Source organism: Emydura macquarii, unplaced genomic scaffold, assembly GCF_026122565.2.
Source record: "Emydura macquarii macquarii isolate MOO-44397 ecotype Brisbane River unplaced genomic scaffold, CSIRO-AGI_Emac_v2 contig_450, whole genome shotgun sequence".
NCBI lineage: Eukaryota > Metazoa > Chordata > Testudines > Chelidae > Emydura > Emydura macquarii.
The window spans coordinates 10,167,900-10,185,479 of NW_027130587.1; the positions used below are offsets into that span (position 1 = coordinate 10,167,900).

A 17,580-nucleotide genomic window follows, 5' to 3' on the forward strand; every position below is an offset into this window, starting at 1 on the left:
TGTTACTCTCACTGTAAAGGCAAATTGCTATATTTTCTGATGGAAAATATTTTTTAAATTGGACACTCCTAAAAATGTGGGAAGATCCAAACCAGCTTTTTTTCCAGCAGTTCGATTCTCCATAAACCTCTACAGAGCTACCTCATTAGAATGCTGGTCCATGACATGGTCTCCTAGGCACTATGGTAATACAAATAAATAATAATAATAATAATAGGGATGACTGAAGTTTGCAAGTTCAGTCATTCATCTTGTCATATTAAAAAAAAAAAAAGTCCTTCAGAATTCCAAATATTATAGCTAGTTATGAGTACAGGTTCTTTCTAGTATTAAGGAAACATCTCTCCCATCCATAATCTGGAGGATACCGTGAACGCCAACTACAATGAGAGAGGTGGCCAAGATTCACCTTGACTGAACAGTTGGTGATATGCATTTTACACTGGTTTTTTCCTTAGTGGAAAGTGACACCTGGAGTATGTCTACATGACAGTTTAAAAATCTGTGGCTGGCCCATGCCAGTTGAATTGAGCTCGCAGGACTTGGGCTAAGGGGCTGTTTAATTGCTGTGTAAAGGTTCTGGCTTGGGCTGCAGCCCAAACTCTGGGACCCTCCCACCTCTCAGAGTCCTAGATTCAGGACTTCAGCCTGAACCTGAACATCTACCCTGCAATTATACAGCCCCTTAGTCCGGGCACCTTGAGCCCAAATCAGCGAGCACAGGCCAGCTGCGGGTTTTTAATTGTCGTGTAGACATACCCTGGATGCTTCAAAATCACTATTGACCTGGAGTTAAATTCACAAATGTACATAAACTGCTTTTATTTCTCTTTGATTTTGTCTGTTTTTGACTCCTAAATCAAGAGGTTTTGTTGTATTTTGTTGGGGAATGCTGCCTATTTGAGTATTTTCTTAAACTCTTTACTACCATACCCGTAAGTCTTGTTCATGTTAATGACTAAGTCATCATGGTCTCTAGAAGTCATTTTAAGGTTGTGCAAATGATCTTTTCAGTGGATGCACCCTTCACAGGTCACTTAACGAGTTAATTGGTCATGTCTTTTGTGAGTGGTGGGGAGGATTTTCCAAAGAGAAACAAGAGTGCGGAAAGGTTTGAATCAGATATACAGTAGAAGAAGATGGGCAAATGTGCAAGGTCACCTCAGTCTGCTGTGCAGGGATTTAATTACTTCTGCCTCATGTAAGGGTTCTGACTGCTTTGTCTCCCTTGCACTGTTTTTTTATTTTGTTTTTGTTTTTAATAAAAGGGCTCCATTGTGGTTTTTATTGTTGGGTTTGTTTTTGTGAGTACTACCATGTCTCTTCACCCATTTTTGTAGAAAGTATTTATACTAGCATTTGTTGGGCATTTGCAAATAGGGGGGTAGTTAATGCAAACATTTAATGTGTAATTGCCAAACATTTGCAGGGCCGTTCTCCCTTCTTACACCTTTCCACAAGGGATTGTGAATTGTGTACATATTTGTAAAAGAGTTGAGCTGGTGCAGATGTCAAAGTACAGCCAGAACACAAAACTAGACTGCCACCTGTGACTTCTCCTGAAGTAATGAACCCCACCTTGTTCTTCGGGCAATGCCAGGAGTGGGACCTGTTCCCTATCTCTCTCTAGGTAATCATTAATTCGTCAGATAACTTCCCTCTTTACTAGATGACCAGTTCAATATAAAATATTAAGTAATTTTAAATGTATAAAATACAATTTAAAAAACCTGGATCCCTGACCAAGTAGTCTATAATACCAAACTCCAGACAGATTATTGGTCAGTGTTTTTCCCCAAAACTAATTATCAAGTTTATCTGATACAATATTTGATCCCTTTTATGCGTGTCATTGGTGGTGCCATTTCAAGATAGGTGAAATAATAAACACATAATACAAAGTAAATTAATCTGTATCCTGTTCACTTAAATAAAGTAAAACAAGTCAGTACAGTTCTACTGGTCATTTTTAATTATATTTAGTTTTGTAGGCTTTTTTCCTGTATACTGAAAAACTGAATACCGTAAATTGTGATCTTTCCCTTGGCATATCTTCCATTGTAATTTTGTAGTATAATTGCTTTCTCAAGTGTTTGATTTCATTCAGTATTAACATTCCCTATAGCTCTCATTTTATCTTTTTTTGTCAGAGCAGTGATGTAAAGGGCACGTATTCTCTGTAGCAGACTTTTCTGATGTTGGTACAGAGTTAATAACTGCTACCTTCTATTCTCTTTCTATTCTCTGTAAAGAGGGAATTTCTGATCCTTGACAGAATAGGCCATATGCACAAATGGAACCCCACTTTTACTTCAGTTGTGCCCATATATTTCAGACCATTGTTTGATAATGCTCTAGAATATAGTAGTTTCCTTGCTGATTCTGTTGTATCAGTAAATATATTTGTGCTTTTTCCTTTGTCTTATCTTCTAGCTATTATTCAACAGCCCTATTATCTCCTTCATAAAATATGACATCCAGTAATGACTAACCACCATTTCCTAAAAAATGACCGATCGGTTTGTTCACTACTAACATAATCCACTGAACTTCCATATGTTTGTGCATTTAGTGTTGTTTTTTTTTATTGGAATATTTCCATTGCCAGGAGAATACAGATGGAACGGGTAACATATGGTCTTGATTATTACAAAGGCTTTCATATGGCCTCTTTAGCATTTGTTTCCCTCATAAGTCAAAGTTAATATGTCATGATTTGATATACTTTTTTATTACAGCATCATGTTATGTACTGGTAAACCTTTTTCGCTTATCAGGATATTTGACAGTATGTATCACTGCATCAAAATTGAGTGCATGGAAGGGTTGTAAATTGGCACTAATTAACTTCTGTTCCACTTAAGAACTGGCTCAAAACCAAATTGTTAGTATTAGATAATTGTTCTGGAATTATAATTGAATGGCAAAATCTTGCATACTCTATCTCCTTATCCTAAAGTGTTCCGATTGAGTTGGAGTAAATCAGTGTGTTGCTGCCTGTATATCAGCAAATTATGTTTACTGTTGTGGTCTTTTGTTTTTAGGTTTCCGTTTTATTTTGTTACTTCACTAAATGGCTTTTTAATTGTGGGGTCCACGAAGCTTCTTTTTATCAGCAGAAATATGGGACTGAAATGAAACATGGGTACTTGAATTGCAGGCGGGAGCATGAAGAGATACAGAGCACATGTGCACCTTTGTTATTCAAAACTCCAATCTTGCATGCATGAGGCACATGCATATCTGCGGTGGGATGCATGCCAACAACATCTAAAAGAACCAATTACTATAGGATAGGTAACAGTTCTGTACTGAAAGAGACTGGGGGCTTTTCTATATGGTGCTTGAGTGTGCACCAGTGGGGATCTTCTGCTAGCAGTTTTTCTTCGCATACACAGAGAGACTGCTCAAATGCGGGCATAGCCTGTTCACTGATGTTATGACTTCCAGAACTCCAAAACCTCAGAGAGAGGAACTTCAGTCTTTCCTCAGGAGGTTTGTCAAGGATATGGCTGAAAGGCAAACCTTCTAAGCCATATCCTTGATTCCTGTAGCTTGTGAACTTTCTCCTACTCAGCCTTGCAGCATCTCTCTCTAAGATCTTTGGATAAGTCAGGTGCATGGAGCCATGTAACCTTGTCCAATCAGGTTAGAATTAAGTCCTTCTTAGCTAGTGTCAATTCCAGGAAAGTCACATTTTAAACAAAATATTTGGGGTTTTACATAGCTTATGGGGCACTTACTTTAAAACTTCTAAAGATGAAATTCATTTAAGATTTTCAGTTTTATATAGAGCCTGTATTTCTATGTAGGCTGTTTCTCTCTCGCAGATAAATTCCAAGGCAAGGACTTTTTGCCTTCATGTTCTCTTTTCCCTCTTAATTTCTGGCTGAATCCCATCCTGCATTCTCCACTCTACTAGCAGTAACTTGGGATAGGAGACATAGCTGATTAATATTCTGACATTTTGGTTTGGTTCCACTGCTTCCTTGAGTGGGCAGTGATTATGAGCATCTTAGTCTTTGCCTGCATTTGCTTGATAATCCTCACCTTCAGTTCCTTGTGCTGATGCTGCTGGAGCCTCATTGCTATTCCAGTTCTGTTAATAATAATTTTATTTCAGTTTGGCCTCTAACTAGAGATAATGATGAAAAGACCTTTAAAGATGTATACTGCAGAATTTGTAGTAGCACCAAACCTTCTGTGGTTTGAAGTAATTGCTAGCATGGCTGTTGAAGGAATGTATTTTTAGTATGTAATCTAGCCATAACTAGTATTGTTAATATATCCCGGGCATTTGCCACCTAACTGAAAGCAGCAGTGGTGACCACAAATGCAAAGAAATGTCATTCCTTTTTCAATGAGGATTTGGCCAAGATAGGGTTTTTTTAAAGACAAATATTTTTGTAGGGTTATTGTGAAAATAGTTGAGTAGGCAGAAACAGAACTGGAATATCTTTTCTGAAAATCATTTTTTTTTTTCTTTCAGCTCTTGCTATACAGAGACAGAAGTGTTTGTGGTTAGCTTTGGATTCCATGTTGTCAGCTGTTTCACTGACTCAACTATTACTGCATTTTTCAAGTAGGACCTGGACTGCCATCGTGCGTGCGTGCGTGCACTTCGCTGACTGCTGTTCTTATCTCCCTCCCTCATCTCCCTGACTTCATGCTCAATCCTTGTCTACATTAGCACTTATGTGGCAAAGTTTTTGTCACTTGGGTGTGAAAAAACATACCCCTGAGTGACATACGTTTTGACATCATAAGCACTTGTGTGGACAGAGCTATGTCATTGGGAGAGCATCTCCCGCCAACACAGCTACCTTCCGCTCATTGAACTAGTTTTATTATGTCAATAGGAGAGCTCTCATTGCCATAAACCATCTACGTGATGCCAGCAAAACTTATGTCGCTCAGGTGTGTGGTTTTTTTTCACATATCTGTGCGACAAAAGTTTTGCTGACATAAGTCCCAATGTACACAAGGCCTCAGATGCTCTAATCTCTAAGTTCTTTTCTTAGTCTTGTGCTTTTTTCGCTCTGTGTTAAATACTTTACTATTGAGACATGATTTACTTAAGCAAAAACAACTTTAGTGCAGTGTATTTTCTGGAGATTAACGATGGTCTGGAAGGAGCTAATGTGCTTCAGATTTGATCTGGGTTTTTTTTTTTCTGTGTAAGTCTTTTAATGTCTGAGAATCTTCAGAAGTGTAATGCTAGTAAGGGTTGACTTCAGTGGTTGTGCTCATTTTTTGGATACTGCCCCATCTGTACAGACTTCTTTTTATGTCATGATGCTTTGTGATGTATTTGCTTTGCGATCTCAGTCCTCCTAAAAGCAATTCTAATGATTCTCTAAGTGGGAAACTAGCATGCAAATGCTCCATTTAAAACTTCAGCAAGGTAGAAAAGGACCAAAACCAACCTGTTTCTCACTAGCATCTCTTCCTGTTGGTTTACTTCAAAATTAGAGGGGATTCTCACAGCTTCCACTGAAATCAATAGACACTCATTAGCTTTCACTGTAATCAGTGGGAGCCCTGGGTGTTCAACATCACTGAAAATCTTATTTGGATGCTTAAGTATGAATTTAGTTGCCTCATTTTTAGGCATGTGCTTTTGAAAACTTTGACCTTGAACCTGAGAATTTTAATACAACACTTCTCCAAACCAGACATCGTCAAAATCATATCGCTACTTATGAATCAGTAGCAATTATAATAATTACCTATGAGGCAAAAACTGTCACTTCTTGGAATTATTAGGTTAATTAAATAAGCTCATTCTTGTTGTAAAGTAAGTGAAGTCAATGAAGTTACGGCAGTTTGATCCCCTAACTTGAAGCTTGATTATTCCACCAAATTTCCCTTTATTTTTCTCAGGAGATATCTGCTATGTTAATTCTGAGTCAGTTACCAATTGCTGAGTCTTAACTGGAATCTGCATGTCTTCATTAACTTGCGTTGTTTCCTGTTTATGCTGGTAGGGAAAAGTCTTTTTAATAAAGCAAGAATTTGGCTACTGTTCTTGTGTTTTGGTTTTTTAAAAGTAGACTAAAGCTTGGTTTTATGGCCTAGGGGGTGACTGGGGGCAAATCATTTTGCATCTTTGTGCCTCAGTTTCCACACCTGTAAAATGGGGATGATCATGATTACTGTCTTTGTAAAGTGCTTTGAGATCTACTGAAGAAAACTTTTATACAAGAGCTAGGTATTGTGCAGTAGAGCCTTTTGTGCTCAAGATGCTTTACATCAGTAAGTTAGGTACTGGTAGTGCAATGACTGGAGGCAGATATGACAGCTATGTATTTAACAATAGTTCCCATACATATTTAGCTATTCGGTTGAAATTGCCGATGCATGATGGCATACCATGTGGTATTACTTATGGTACAGGAGTAAAATATCCCCCAAGGGATTTTTTGTGCAAAGTTTTTTTTTATGTTAATCTGTTTTGACAGAAAAAAGATGAATACTAACATCTAAGGAGCTGTGTACTTTTCTAATGGGGAAGAAAGTTAGGAAAATTAATCAAAGTATTTTACTTCATGGTAGAGTGCTTTCAGAGTCTAGAACTATTCAGTCTGTGCTGTAGACAGTATGTTACATAGCTGGAAGTCAACATTTTATTAACACACAGTGTGTCAATTTTCCAAAACACCTAATAAAAAAGATGAATTGTATGTGTTCTTGTCTATGGAAGAAGTGACCGTAGAAAAGAGGCTAACACCAGATTTAAAAAAAATTCTTTTGGAGTCCTACTTAAGGGCTAGGAGAAAAAAAACCCCAAACCCTGATGGTCACTGTTTTATTGCTATCCCTGTGAATGTATGGAGCAATGCCTTATCTCCTAACAGCCTGATGTAGGCATGCAATTGTAAAAAGACCTAAAGATCTTAATGCCAGTTACACAGCAAACATCAGTTGAGTGAAAAATAGCAATGACTTTTTTCTTTTTGCAGAGTTGAAAGATCTACAGATCAAGTAATCAAACCTGTCAATGTGGAAGCCTTGTCAAAATGGGTTGGTAAAATACCCTCGGATGTTCTACAAGACATGCCAGTGATTGCACCTATGTTAGCGAAACTTGGCTACGATCCATATGCCAATCCACCAAATTATGGAAAGCCAGATCAAAAAGTTCTTGAAAACACACGAAGGGTAAGATATTTTTGTATGTGAAATCTAGTTGGCTAAAAATGCATCTTTCTTTATGAAAGAAATGTTGAGGAGATTTTGTTTTAATGTGGACTATAAAATAGTAATTTAATGCTTTCCTAGCTGCAACTTTTTTTTAAAAGCTTTTGGAGGAGATTTTCATAGGCACTATGAGCAGTTAGGCGTCCAACTCCCATTGGCTTTCAGTGTGACTTGGTACCTAACAGCCCACTTATGCCTTTGACAATGTCCCCCTTCATTGCTGCCTTCAACATACTGGCATGCCAGGAATTGTTAAAGAACTTCAATGCCGAGTACTATAGGAAAGTTTATAAGACTGTAAGATTTACCATTGCAGATCATACTGTTACTTCTGCCTCCCAAAGGTTTCAGGGGAGATGAATCACTTTCCCACATCCCATGATGCACCTAGCTGAGTATACTTAAGGGAATGGGAAAATTTCTTCGTGAACTCCCCAGGGACTCATCTGCAGAACAGGAGAATGAAATAATCTTGCGTTAGGTTGCTCAGATAAAAATATTAATGGATATACATATTTCTAGCTACTCTTAAAGCTCAAACTACAGTGATTTTTTTTATTTGTTTGTTTCTGTACAATGGGAATCTATTGCTCAGACAAGCTTGGCCTTGTTTTGTATCTTGTTTTCTTTGGCATTTTCCAAGTTTCAGAGGCAGGAAAGAAGTTTTTTTCCCCTCTCTCCTGTTGGCACTCTTTATGGCTGTGTGATGAAGTTCACTGAAGATGCTCCGGAGACTCTCCATGCTCAGTGGCAGTGGTTTCCTTAGGCTCCCTCTCTGAGGGCTGTTTTTCTTCAGGGCTATTAGCCAACTTTTCCCTCTCACTGCAGCTTGATCTGACTGGCAAGGAGTGGGGCTGTGGGAAAACACTTACATTAGGGGAGTCCAAAACCTTTGTATAACAAATTCTCAGTTGATTCACTGCGTGAACAGGGCCCTGTTTACAACATTAAGGGACTTATAGAAATGTAGGGCTGGAAGGGACCTCAAGAGGTCATCAAGTCCAGCCCATGGCACTAAGGCAGGACCAAGTAAACCTAGACCATTCCTGACAGGTATTAATCCAACCTGTTCTTCAAAATCTCCAATGATGGGGATTCCACAATTTCCCTTGGAAGCCTCTTCCAGAGCTTAACTACACTTAGATATTAGGAAAAAGAACTTTCTACCTTTATCTTATATCTCCCCGACTGCAAATTAAGCCCATTACTACTTGTCCTGTCTTCAATGGACACGGAAGACAATTTATCTCAGTCCTCTTTATAACTTCTATTTCCGTGTTTGGTTTCATGTTTTTCTCATGTCATTCCAATTCATCTTCTATATGATCATTTGGGAAACTTCTCTTCAGCAGATACTTGTCTGTTGGCCCTACTTTAGGTTCCGCTGCTCCTCCTGTTCCAGTACCATGGCAGACAGGAAACTCAAGTTGACAGTTGGAGAAGATATGTGGGTAGGCCCCCCATACTGGCATGGTGGCTGGCTCCTGTTGCTACTATTAAAACTGATCTTATGTGCTTGCCCCTACATTTACCTAAGTGTCTTTGGATCTCAGAGACTTTCAACCTGCCTTGTTCTGTCCTCACTTGGCTTCCCACAAATTCAGACTATGCAGAGGTCTTTGATCTAGATACCTCCCCACTTCCTTGAATAGCTTCCGTCTCTCCATCTTGCTCTAAGCACCATATTAGAAACTGCTCCTTTTTCAGATGGTCAACCCAAGGCCCATAAATGCCAGCCTCTAAAAAGCAAATCATTCTTTATTTCCAAGGATTCTCCTAGACTTAGCAGGTATGAGCCCTAGTACTCTAGCTTCTTCTCACACTTAAGTGCTCTGAGTGAGATTATTTGAGTTAGCTATTTGCTAATGAAGATGTAGAACTCTTGGCTGGATTAATTAATTCCATTTTCAAGGTAGCTGAATCAGCAATACAGCTTCTCATCTGCCACCCCACTCTAAAACCATTCTATCCATCATCTGATCCTCCTTATCCTTGGGGAAAAGTGATCCTATGGAAATCAAAAGAGAGTAAAACTAAGATGGATTCAATCAAGATGATGCATCTTTTCCCTTATAGTGCCTCTCATGACATCACCAGATCTCTTTTCTGTAACACTCAAGCTTTATGTGATGCATGGGCCTGAGGTTTAGATACAGACTTCCAGAGCATTTGGTTCTGGAACCCTGTGGACTGAAATGTTTTGGAAAGTCCCTAGCAAAGGCCCTAAATGACTCCTCAAACCTGAATAGAATTTCCAGTCTTGCCAATCCTTTTGATCCATCTGAGCCAGGAAATTCTTCACCAAACTAACCAGAGAGACTCTCCCAATGGAGGATTTTTAATTTTTTTTGCAAGATAGTGAAGCTCTTGTAGCTCAGGTCTACTATTTCCCCTTGAAAGAAGGGTTAAGAATTTTTGTCTAAGCCTGAGTTAGTACCACTGTGGACAGCCTTGCTCTCAAGATTCTTAAACAAGGAATTTCAAGAGCTATCCCCTGCTGTCTCTTTATCTGTTTTAATAAAATGAAGTTTTCTAGACTCCAGCAAAGTCTCCTTTCTCTTGAAGCAATATTCCCAATGACATCAAAAGAAACAAGACACTGATTACTGCTCTAGGTTGTTCATGGTGATGAAAACAACCGAAGGTTTTATCCAGTCCATCCTCCATCTCTCAACAAAACATACTTTAGGAAGGAGGTGTTAGCACTTCTGAGTCAAGAAACAGACCCTCCTCCTACTCATGATGTCTTATGCTTCATAAATCTCAAGAAGACTTATCTTGATGTTCCAGGATGCCACCAGTGCTTCTGACACTTGGCAATTGGGAATCACTTCTCAGTTCTATACAATGGCCTTTGGCTTATCTTGTGCTCCTCCATTGATCATAAAGTTTCTGTTCATCCTGGTAGCCAGCCTAAGATATGGGCTCCCAAGTCAACCACTGGCTGGGTGACCTATCGATGAAGTTGCAGTTATATGTGATGACAATTTCCCATCCCCTCTGACCCTATGAGTTCCTGAGACATCATGGATCGATCATGAACCATAGAATAAGATGGAGCTGTTATTTAGGGTTGGAGGGATTAGCTTTTTATCAGTAAAAGACAGTAAACTTCTATTTCACTGTACACATACAAACTAATGAAAAATGTTTCCATCAATGATAATCGAATTAAAGATAAACGAAGTAAGAATAATGATGCGTTAGACCTTATTGGAGTTTGATGTAAGGATATTTACTTCATGTATTTTGACATGTGATGTTGACAATTCCTGTTTTAATGGTGATAAAGCTTTAACTTTTTGAATCTCCGTGTTTACTGTCATTAACTAATTGTCTGACCTCCATAATTTCCCTCAACTGTGAAAATTTAAATGGATATAAATTGAAAAAATGCTTAAACATTGATATTATCTGTTGAAATTGTTTATAAAAATTTGAATTCTGCCAAGCCTACTACTGTTCCTATTCAGGAGATTTTACATCAGGGAGCTTTATTCAAAACCAGTCTGGGAGTTATGGTATTACTTAGGAAAAATTCAAAACATTGAAGTCTTGATCAAACAATTCTTCGCCATTCCCCCAGGCATCAGAACTGCAATGACTTAAGATGGCTAGTTTGCTGGTGACTTGTTCCTTGCGCAATAGTCTGTCTCTGTCCTCTTCAGAGCTTCCTGATGAGGCACTGGAGTTACTAGATTCAGGGTCTGGAACACTTTTGATAATCCTTTTTAATGTCTCATGCTCCCTCTAGTGGTGGTGATCATCCTATCATCTCTAAGAGCAAACCTTAGGCCTAAGCTAGGCTCTTAGCAAACCAGAGCAAGATAAATGGGCAGGATCCAGAAGAATGGAAGCTAAACCAGCAAGTCTTCAATCATATTTCGTGAGGCAGTTCCTTCCACTGTGGACCTGTCTGCAACCTCGTCCAGCAGAAAGATAATTAAATTCTGTTCCTTGCTTTAGCATCTATAGGCCTATAGAATAGATATCCAATCTTTTTTCCCTACCTGAGTCTTTGAGGATATGCCTTTCTGCTCATGTTCAGGATGGCCGGAAAGATCAGTCTGGATTGAGCTTCAATGAATTTATGGCCCCGGCAACCCTGGTGTGCCGTTTCCATAAAGCAGTATTAACTTTTAACTTTCCCAGTAAGGTGGTTCTGAGGTGTGCATTGGATACTACTAACAGAATTTCTCTTGGGAGGACGTTCCTTATCCTTTTTTTTTTTTTGTCCTGATCCCCCTTTGATTTTGAAAAAATTATTATACACTCTAGATGTCAGGACGGTAAACATTCTACTTGCATAGAACTAAACTGCGGAGGAAATCTGATGCTCTGTTGGTGCCACACAGGGAACATAGAGCATTTTGATGCTTAAGCACTGCTTTCTGCCTATTCAGGCTTATAAGGCAGCAAATCAAGAACTTCACATAAATATAGTTGTTCACTTCACCAGGAGTACAGCTACCAGAGCTGAGTAATTGTAGTGGTTTTATTTGCATATTAAATTTAAATGTTTAATGTAAGGAATAATCTCCCCTAAACTGAAGTCTAATAAGGCAGTAAATAAATTCAATTCTAAGAGCAAGGCTAGAGTAGACTGTTCATATTACCAGAACACTGAAATGAAATGACCATCTCTTTGATTTATGCATTTTAGCAGAAAATTTAGTATAATTAGAAAGATTAATCACACATGCTCTGTCATATATATTTGCTATCTCACATGATTCTGTGTTGAATCCTCCTTTGCCTTTCTGGCCTTCCTCATGGTTTCCCTAAGGATCATCATTTTTGAGCAACTTGCATTGCAAAATGTAACTTGCATATTAGAAGATTTTGATATCTGTTCCTTGATATATAATGTAAAAATGGCATACAAGTAAGCCAGTTACAGTCTTTTCTGATCTGCAAATCTGTATTCCTCAAATTCAGAGCTCAGTAGAAATCAGGAACACATTTGACTACTGTGAAAATTTGTGAAACAATGTATTTTGTTAAAGATGAAAATTCATTTACATGTAAATATTTAAGTAGTCAGTGTGGATTTTTTGTACGGTCTCTGAAGTGATAGAAGCTTTTTCCTTTATAAAATAAGTGAGGGGTAGTCTATAATCCTGGTCATTTACATGTCTGAATGAGTGGTGTTTTTGAAGTTATACATAGATTAGATGCTAATGGTTTCAGTAATATATTGAAGGAAAATTTCTTCAGAAGTTTCTCCTGGCTTTCTCAACAGGAAATGATAAATAACAAAATTATGTAATATTTTGTGGTCTAGAAAATGTTCCATAAACACACTCTAAACATCTTAATATACATCTTAATATACATCTTATACATCTTATAATATACATCTTAATATACATCTTAATATACATCTGTTTAGTATGAAATTAACATGATAAACTGTTCTTTGTAAAAGAGTTCCAGAGAGGTAGCCGTGTTAGTCTGTATACAGAACTCACGTTGTTTTTGTTCTTTGTAAGAAATAGTATGCAGTCTGACCTGTGTGGATTACTTTTAAGACTTGGCTACATTAGCCAAGGAATTCATGATAGTAACTCTTTAATGAACTATGGTTCTTGCTAGAATGGTGTTAACACAGCTCTGTGTCTTATTTAGACAAGGGCTGAGTGAGTTAGGTGTGAAAGGCCCACCCCTTCAGTAAAAAGCAATCATTTGGAAGGCTATATCCAGTTTTAAGTAAATAGACATCATCTGTATCCCTTTAAAAAAAAAAGTCTGTCAAGTACTGATAGATTGTGACATTTATAGTTTGTAAATCAATTTTCTTCACAATTGTTTCCAGATTATATGTTTTTTAAAGGCCTTTAGTGTACTTTGGCACCTCACTTTTTCTGTTTTGTCATGCATAGGGTTTAACTTCCAGGCTTTAGGTCACTTCCTTGGTGTAAGTAACCAAATTTAAACTTAGTTCCCCAACTTTAAGGACTATAATCCTTGAAGAAAAGTTAGCTGGCTGGCCTGCCTGGCAAATTTGAGTCTTGAGCTCAGTCTTTTGCCTCTGGTTTGGCAGGAGTTGAATGCTACAGTAATCCTACGCAAAATATTTGGGGTAGGTTTAAAAAGTAACTTCTGGAAAAAGGCCCAAGATGACTGAAATGTCAGGTTATCCCATGCTTTGCTATCCTTTGAAGAATAAACAAAAGATGCAGCTAGAATCTGATGTTGATTAACCCAAACGCTGGGATTTTAAGTGTGACTGATGATTTTGATTCTGTTGGAATGTAAGTAGTTAGATTAAGTAGTACTGAGTCAGTATATCCTGAAAACCAGTCATTCAGAAGCAACTTTACTTAATTATATTGTATATCAAAGGGTTTTCAGGCTTGTGAAGGCAATCATTTTGAAAAGGTCACTTTCTCCCTCACTTTTTCCCTCTCTGATATCCATTATTAATCCTTCAAAATCCTGCAAATCCCAGACAGTCAGTTACACTGCAGTATCTAAAACCATGTATCTGTAGTTACGGAAGGATGAAGTGACGTGTAGTATTTACTTCCCAAGAGCTCAAACATGCTGAGCATCTTCAACTTTTTTCGTGGAAGTTGTTGGGTACTCAGTGGCTCCCGAGATTGAGCCTGAAGAGAGTTTTTTTTTTTCTTGCATGTTTTTTAAAATTAGTGTAAAGTCTCTGACAAATGTGCTCCTTTTACTTTGTTTTACAGTAGAGGACTAGAAAAATACAAGCAAAAAGTTGTAAAACAACTTCTGGAAGGCTTTGCAAGTACCAAGCATTCCATCTACTTTGGTCCAAAGCTACACATAATCCTTCCTTTTGCATAATGACAGAATGAAGATGTGTATTCAAATGAGGTGTATGTTGCCAGGAATGACAAATTATAAACCACTGAAAAGCTAAGATTTTGCTTCTTCAAAGGCAACTTTAAAAAAAAAAAAAAAAAAAAAACTACCTTGGTTTTAAGATTTGTAATAGTTAATTGCTTTTATTTCTTCCCTATAGATGTGATGTGTGTATAGCCTTGTCCATCATAGCACGTGCTCCTTCACAGATTTTTTTTCTCTCTCAGGCATGTGCTAATAATAATAATCTATTTCTTTCAACTGATGTAGGTCTGAGAGAAGGGCATCCCAAATTATCAAAGAGCTGATAATCATCCTCAATTTTTTTTATCTTCATTTCCAAACTCCTTATACAAATACAAATCATTCACATCCAGCTCAGCAATACCTACAACTGAATCCTCTGTCTTCACCATATCCCCTTCACTTGCAGGGAGTGTTAACGTCCATTTCCTATGTCACTCTTTGATGCTTTCCCAACAACTGGAATAGATTGCCATTGATGTTGCATTGACAGATACTGTAGGGCACTGGTTCCCAACCCATGGCCCGTGGGGGCTTTCAAAGTGGCTCACCGCTCCCCTCCCATTGGCTGCAGAAGGGAGCCGCTGCCTAAGGATGCAGGTGGAGCATGTTTCCACGGGGCTACAAAACCAATGCAGGCTCCTTGCTGCAGCCAAGGGGACGGGAGATCAGTGCTCCCCTCCCCTTGGCTGTAGCAGGGAGCACAGCAAAGCGCTCCTCCTGGTCCATAGATGCTGGGGTCCCTGCTGGAGCCAGAGGGAGAGGAGCACTGATCTCCTGTCCCCCTGGCAGCAGAAGGGAGCCACTGCGCTTTCCCTGCTGCAGCCAGCGGGACGGGAGATCAGCAAGGAGGGAGTTAGTCTCCTTGCTGAACTCCTTCTGTTGGCCGCAGTAGGGGGTGGGGATTTCTGGCAGAGACTGGTGACCCTTCAGGGTTGTAAAAATGGTATCTCTGGCCCTCGAGCCAAAAAGGTTGGGAACCACTGGGCATAAAGTTCTTCCTGTTGAAACTTTTCTCAGGTTTCTCTTAACCTTAATTTGTGAATAAATATTTCACAAGTTATAATCTGTCCCTCAAAATAGCTTTATTTGAAGATATTTCTGCTAATAATAAATTATTGATCATGCAAGCAACAGTTTTTTCTTTGTGGCTTAGTTGCTTCGTTTCACGCTTTGGAAGTGACGGCGTTCTGTTGTGTTTGCACCCACAGAGGCTTTGAAAACTCATAACTGAACACAGAAGTTGAAGTATCTTATCCATAGAAAAGGGTTAGTCGGGCTAGGCTTCTGAGGCTGACCTGTATTGGTTCCTTTCCAAGTATCCTCTGAGGTGTACATGCCACTGAAATGCTTTGGGGTGTAAATCCAGTTGGTATAAAACCATATTATTTAATCTGGCTGGTGTCTAAGGGCGAAATCCAATTTCCATTGAAGTTAATGGGAATTTTGCCGTTGACTTAAATGGGCACAGGATGTCCCCCTAAAAATGGAATATTGACATAAAATACTCGTATTAGAAAACTGAAATCTCATGACATTTGTCTGCAGTATCTGACTGATCCGGAGGGGAGTCATAGATTCCAAGGCCAGAAGAGACCATTCTGGTCATCCTGTATGACACAGGCCATCAAACTTTCCCAAAATAATTCCTAGAGCAGATCTTTGAGTTGTTTGGTATTCATTAAAATTTAGTACTCATTAAAAATTAAATTTTATATTGATCCTCATTACATTTTGGATCTAAAATCGATAGGACAAAATTTTGCAATATATTGAAAATTGCAACAGTGTTTATCTGCATTCTGATCAGCCACCTTTGAAAAGACTGTTGTATTGAAACAAAGTAACAAATGTGATATGTTTACAAAAAGTTTGCTGCAATTTATTTATCAATCCTAAAATGAAATGTGTATAATTTTTTTAAATGCCAGCTATTTCCCCTTATCAGTTGCATATATTTTAAGTGTGTCAAATTTTGGGCCTAAATACTTTTGTTTCATATATCTTTTGTACTTATGTCAATGTGTACTGCCACCTCTTGAAAATTACAGATTATATTAACATTCATCACTCAACTCTGAACATTTTGGTGATATCCTCTACAATGCTATTGTTAGTTCCAGCGCTTTAAAAGAGGTGATATTATAAGTGAGCCCAAAATGAGTCTGGGTAATATAAGAGAAAAGATTAGAGAAGAGTGGAGTGGCTCAAAATGTTAACCTTCTTGAAACTGCATCTAACTCTTTCTAATCATGAGAAATGTAACAGTGCTCTAAACAGTTAGTCACGCTTTTCTTTTCTGGATGACGTGTTGTATACGTACTACTTTTCCTGTTTGCTCACATTTTGTGAACAGAGATGCTTCTGAAACAATGTGTGCAAAAATCCTACTATCTGAAGTAAAGTGCATTAAGAGAGATTTTTTTTAAATGTATTTGTAGATATAATGTAAGGAAAGTTCCAGTATTCACTAATTTTGGATGTCCCTCTTACAGTACCCCAGCAAAATAAAATACTGCAGGATCCTCTTCCACACTCCCGTACTTCAAATGTTGCATTACAACTTGTGTTTGCCATTTGCCTCCAATGGTAGTATTGGTTTTATTTTGTGAGGTAACTGAGATTGACTCTATATTCTGACACACGAAGAGAGAGAGTATACTCCTGTCCCATCTCTTAAAATTATGCAGCATCAAGGAATATGGAGGAAAACTGCTAAGGACAGCATCTACACAGGTAAAGCAAAATCTAACACAAGTTTCACAGCATTTTCTGTGCTGAACTTACCAGCAGTAAGCATGAGAATATTACTAAAAGCATTAATTTAATGTTGGGACTTGCACGCTTGTCCTGTACTGTGTGCATGCATGTAACACACCCATTCTTAAATAGGGCATTGGGTTTGGAGGTGGAAGATGTATGCCACTAGAATCTAAATAGTGTTGGAAAAAGCTCAGTGCATAGAGAGGAACAAATAAATAAAAATACTTCTATCCCTAGATGCATAGATGTTGCCTATTTTCTTCAATACTAGACTGATATGCATTCACACAGAACTTTGTGCTTAGTTAGTTTTTCTCATATAAGCAAATCTTTTGGTATTTTTGCTGTGCTCATTCATCTTATTTTAAGGATCACCTAGCAGAGATTCAAATTTGGTATGTTTTATAGTAAAACTTACAGTGGCTTTTTCTAGAAATATAAGAGGTAAACGGATTCCATAGACTCACACACAAAGGAAAGAAATCTTTTGTAATTAAGTTTTCATATGTGTACACACAAGATTAATAATTTGTTTTATGAAATTCTGTAAACTACTAGCTCATTTGCCAAGTGAAGAATATAAGGCATTAGAATCCCTTCGTTATATTTTAAGAATATCTGATGTGCCTGTAGCTCAGTCAAAATAGTGAACTCGCACAGAGGCATTTGTTAAGAGTTTAACAGAGTATTGTAAAAACTGGAGGATTCCTCGTGACTTTAGATTTTGAATTAATGCCCAATTGAAATTGGCTTATCCTTGTA

At 38.1% G+C, this 17,580-nt stretch overlaps 1 protein-coding gene across 7 annotated transcripts in view; it reads left to right on the forward strand.

Annotated features, from left to right (window-relative positions):
* TPST1 (tyrosylprotein sulfotransferase 1) overlaps positions 1-17,580 on the forward strand; it is a 227,699-nt gene that overhangs the window by 38,130 nt on the left and 171,989 nt on the right. For 5 of the 7 annotated variants that reach the window (XR_010917981.1, XM_067537962.1, XM_067537963.1 and 2 more), the window contains exon 4: positions 6,963-7,161. Coding sequence is in view for 6 of the 7 variants with exons in the window: in XM_067537962.1 (XP_067394063.1) it covers positions 6,963-7,161 (199 nt within the window). In the remaining variant the exon portion in view is untranslated. Of the gene's footprint in view, positions 1-6,962; positions 7,162-16,550; positions 16,674-17,580 lie in introns of those variants that run through there. The other 2 variants (XM_067537960.1, XM_067537959.1) reach the window with 1 other exon arrangement.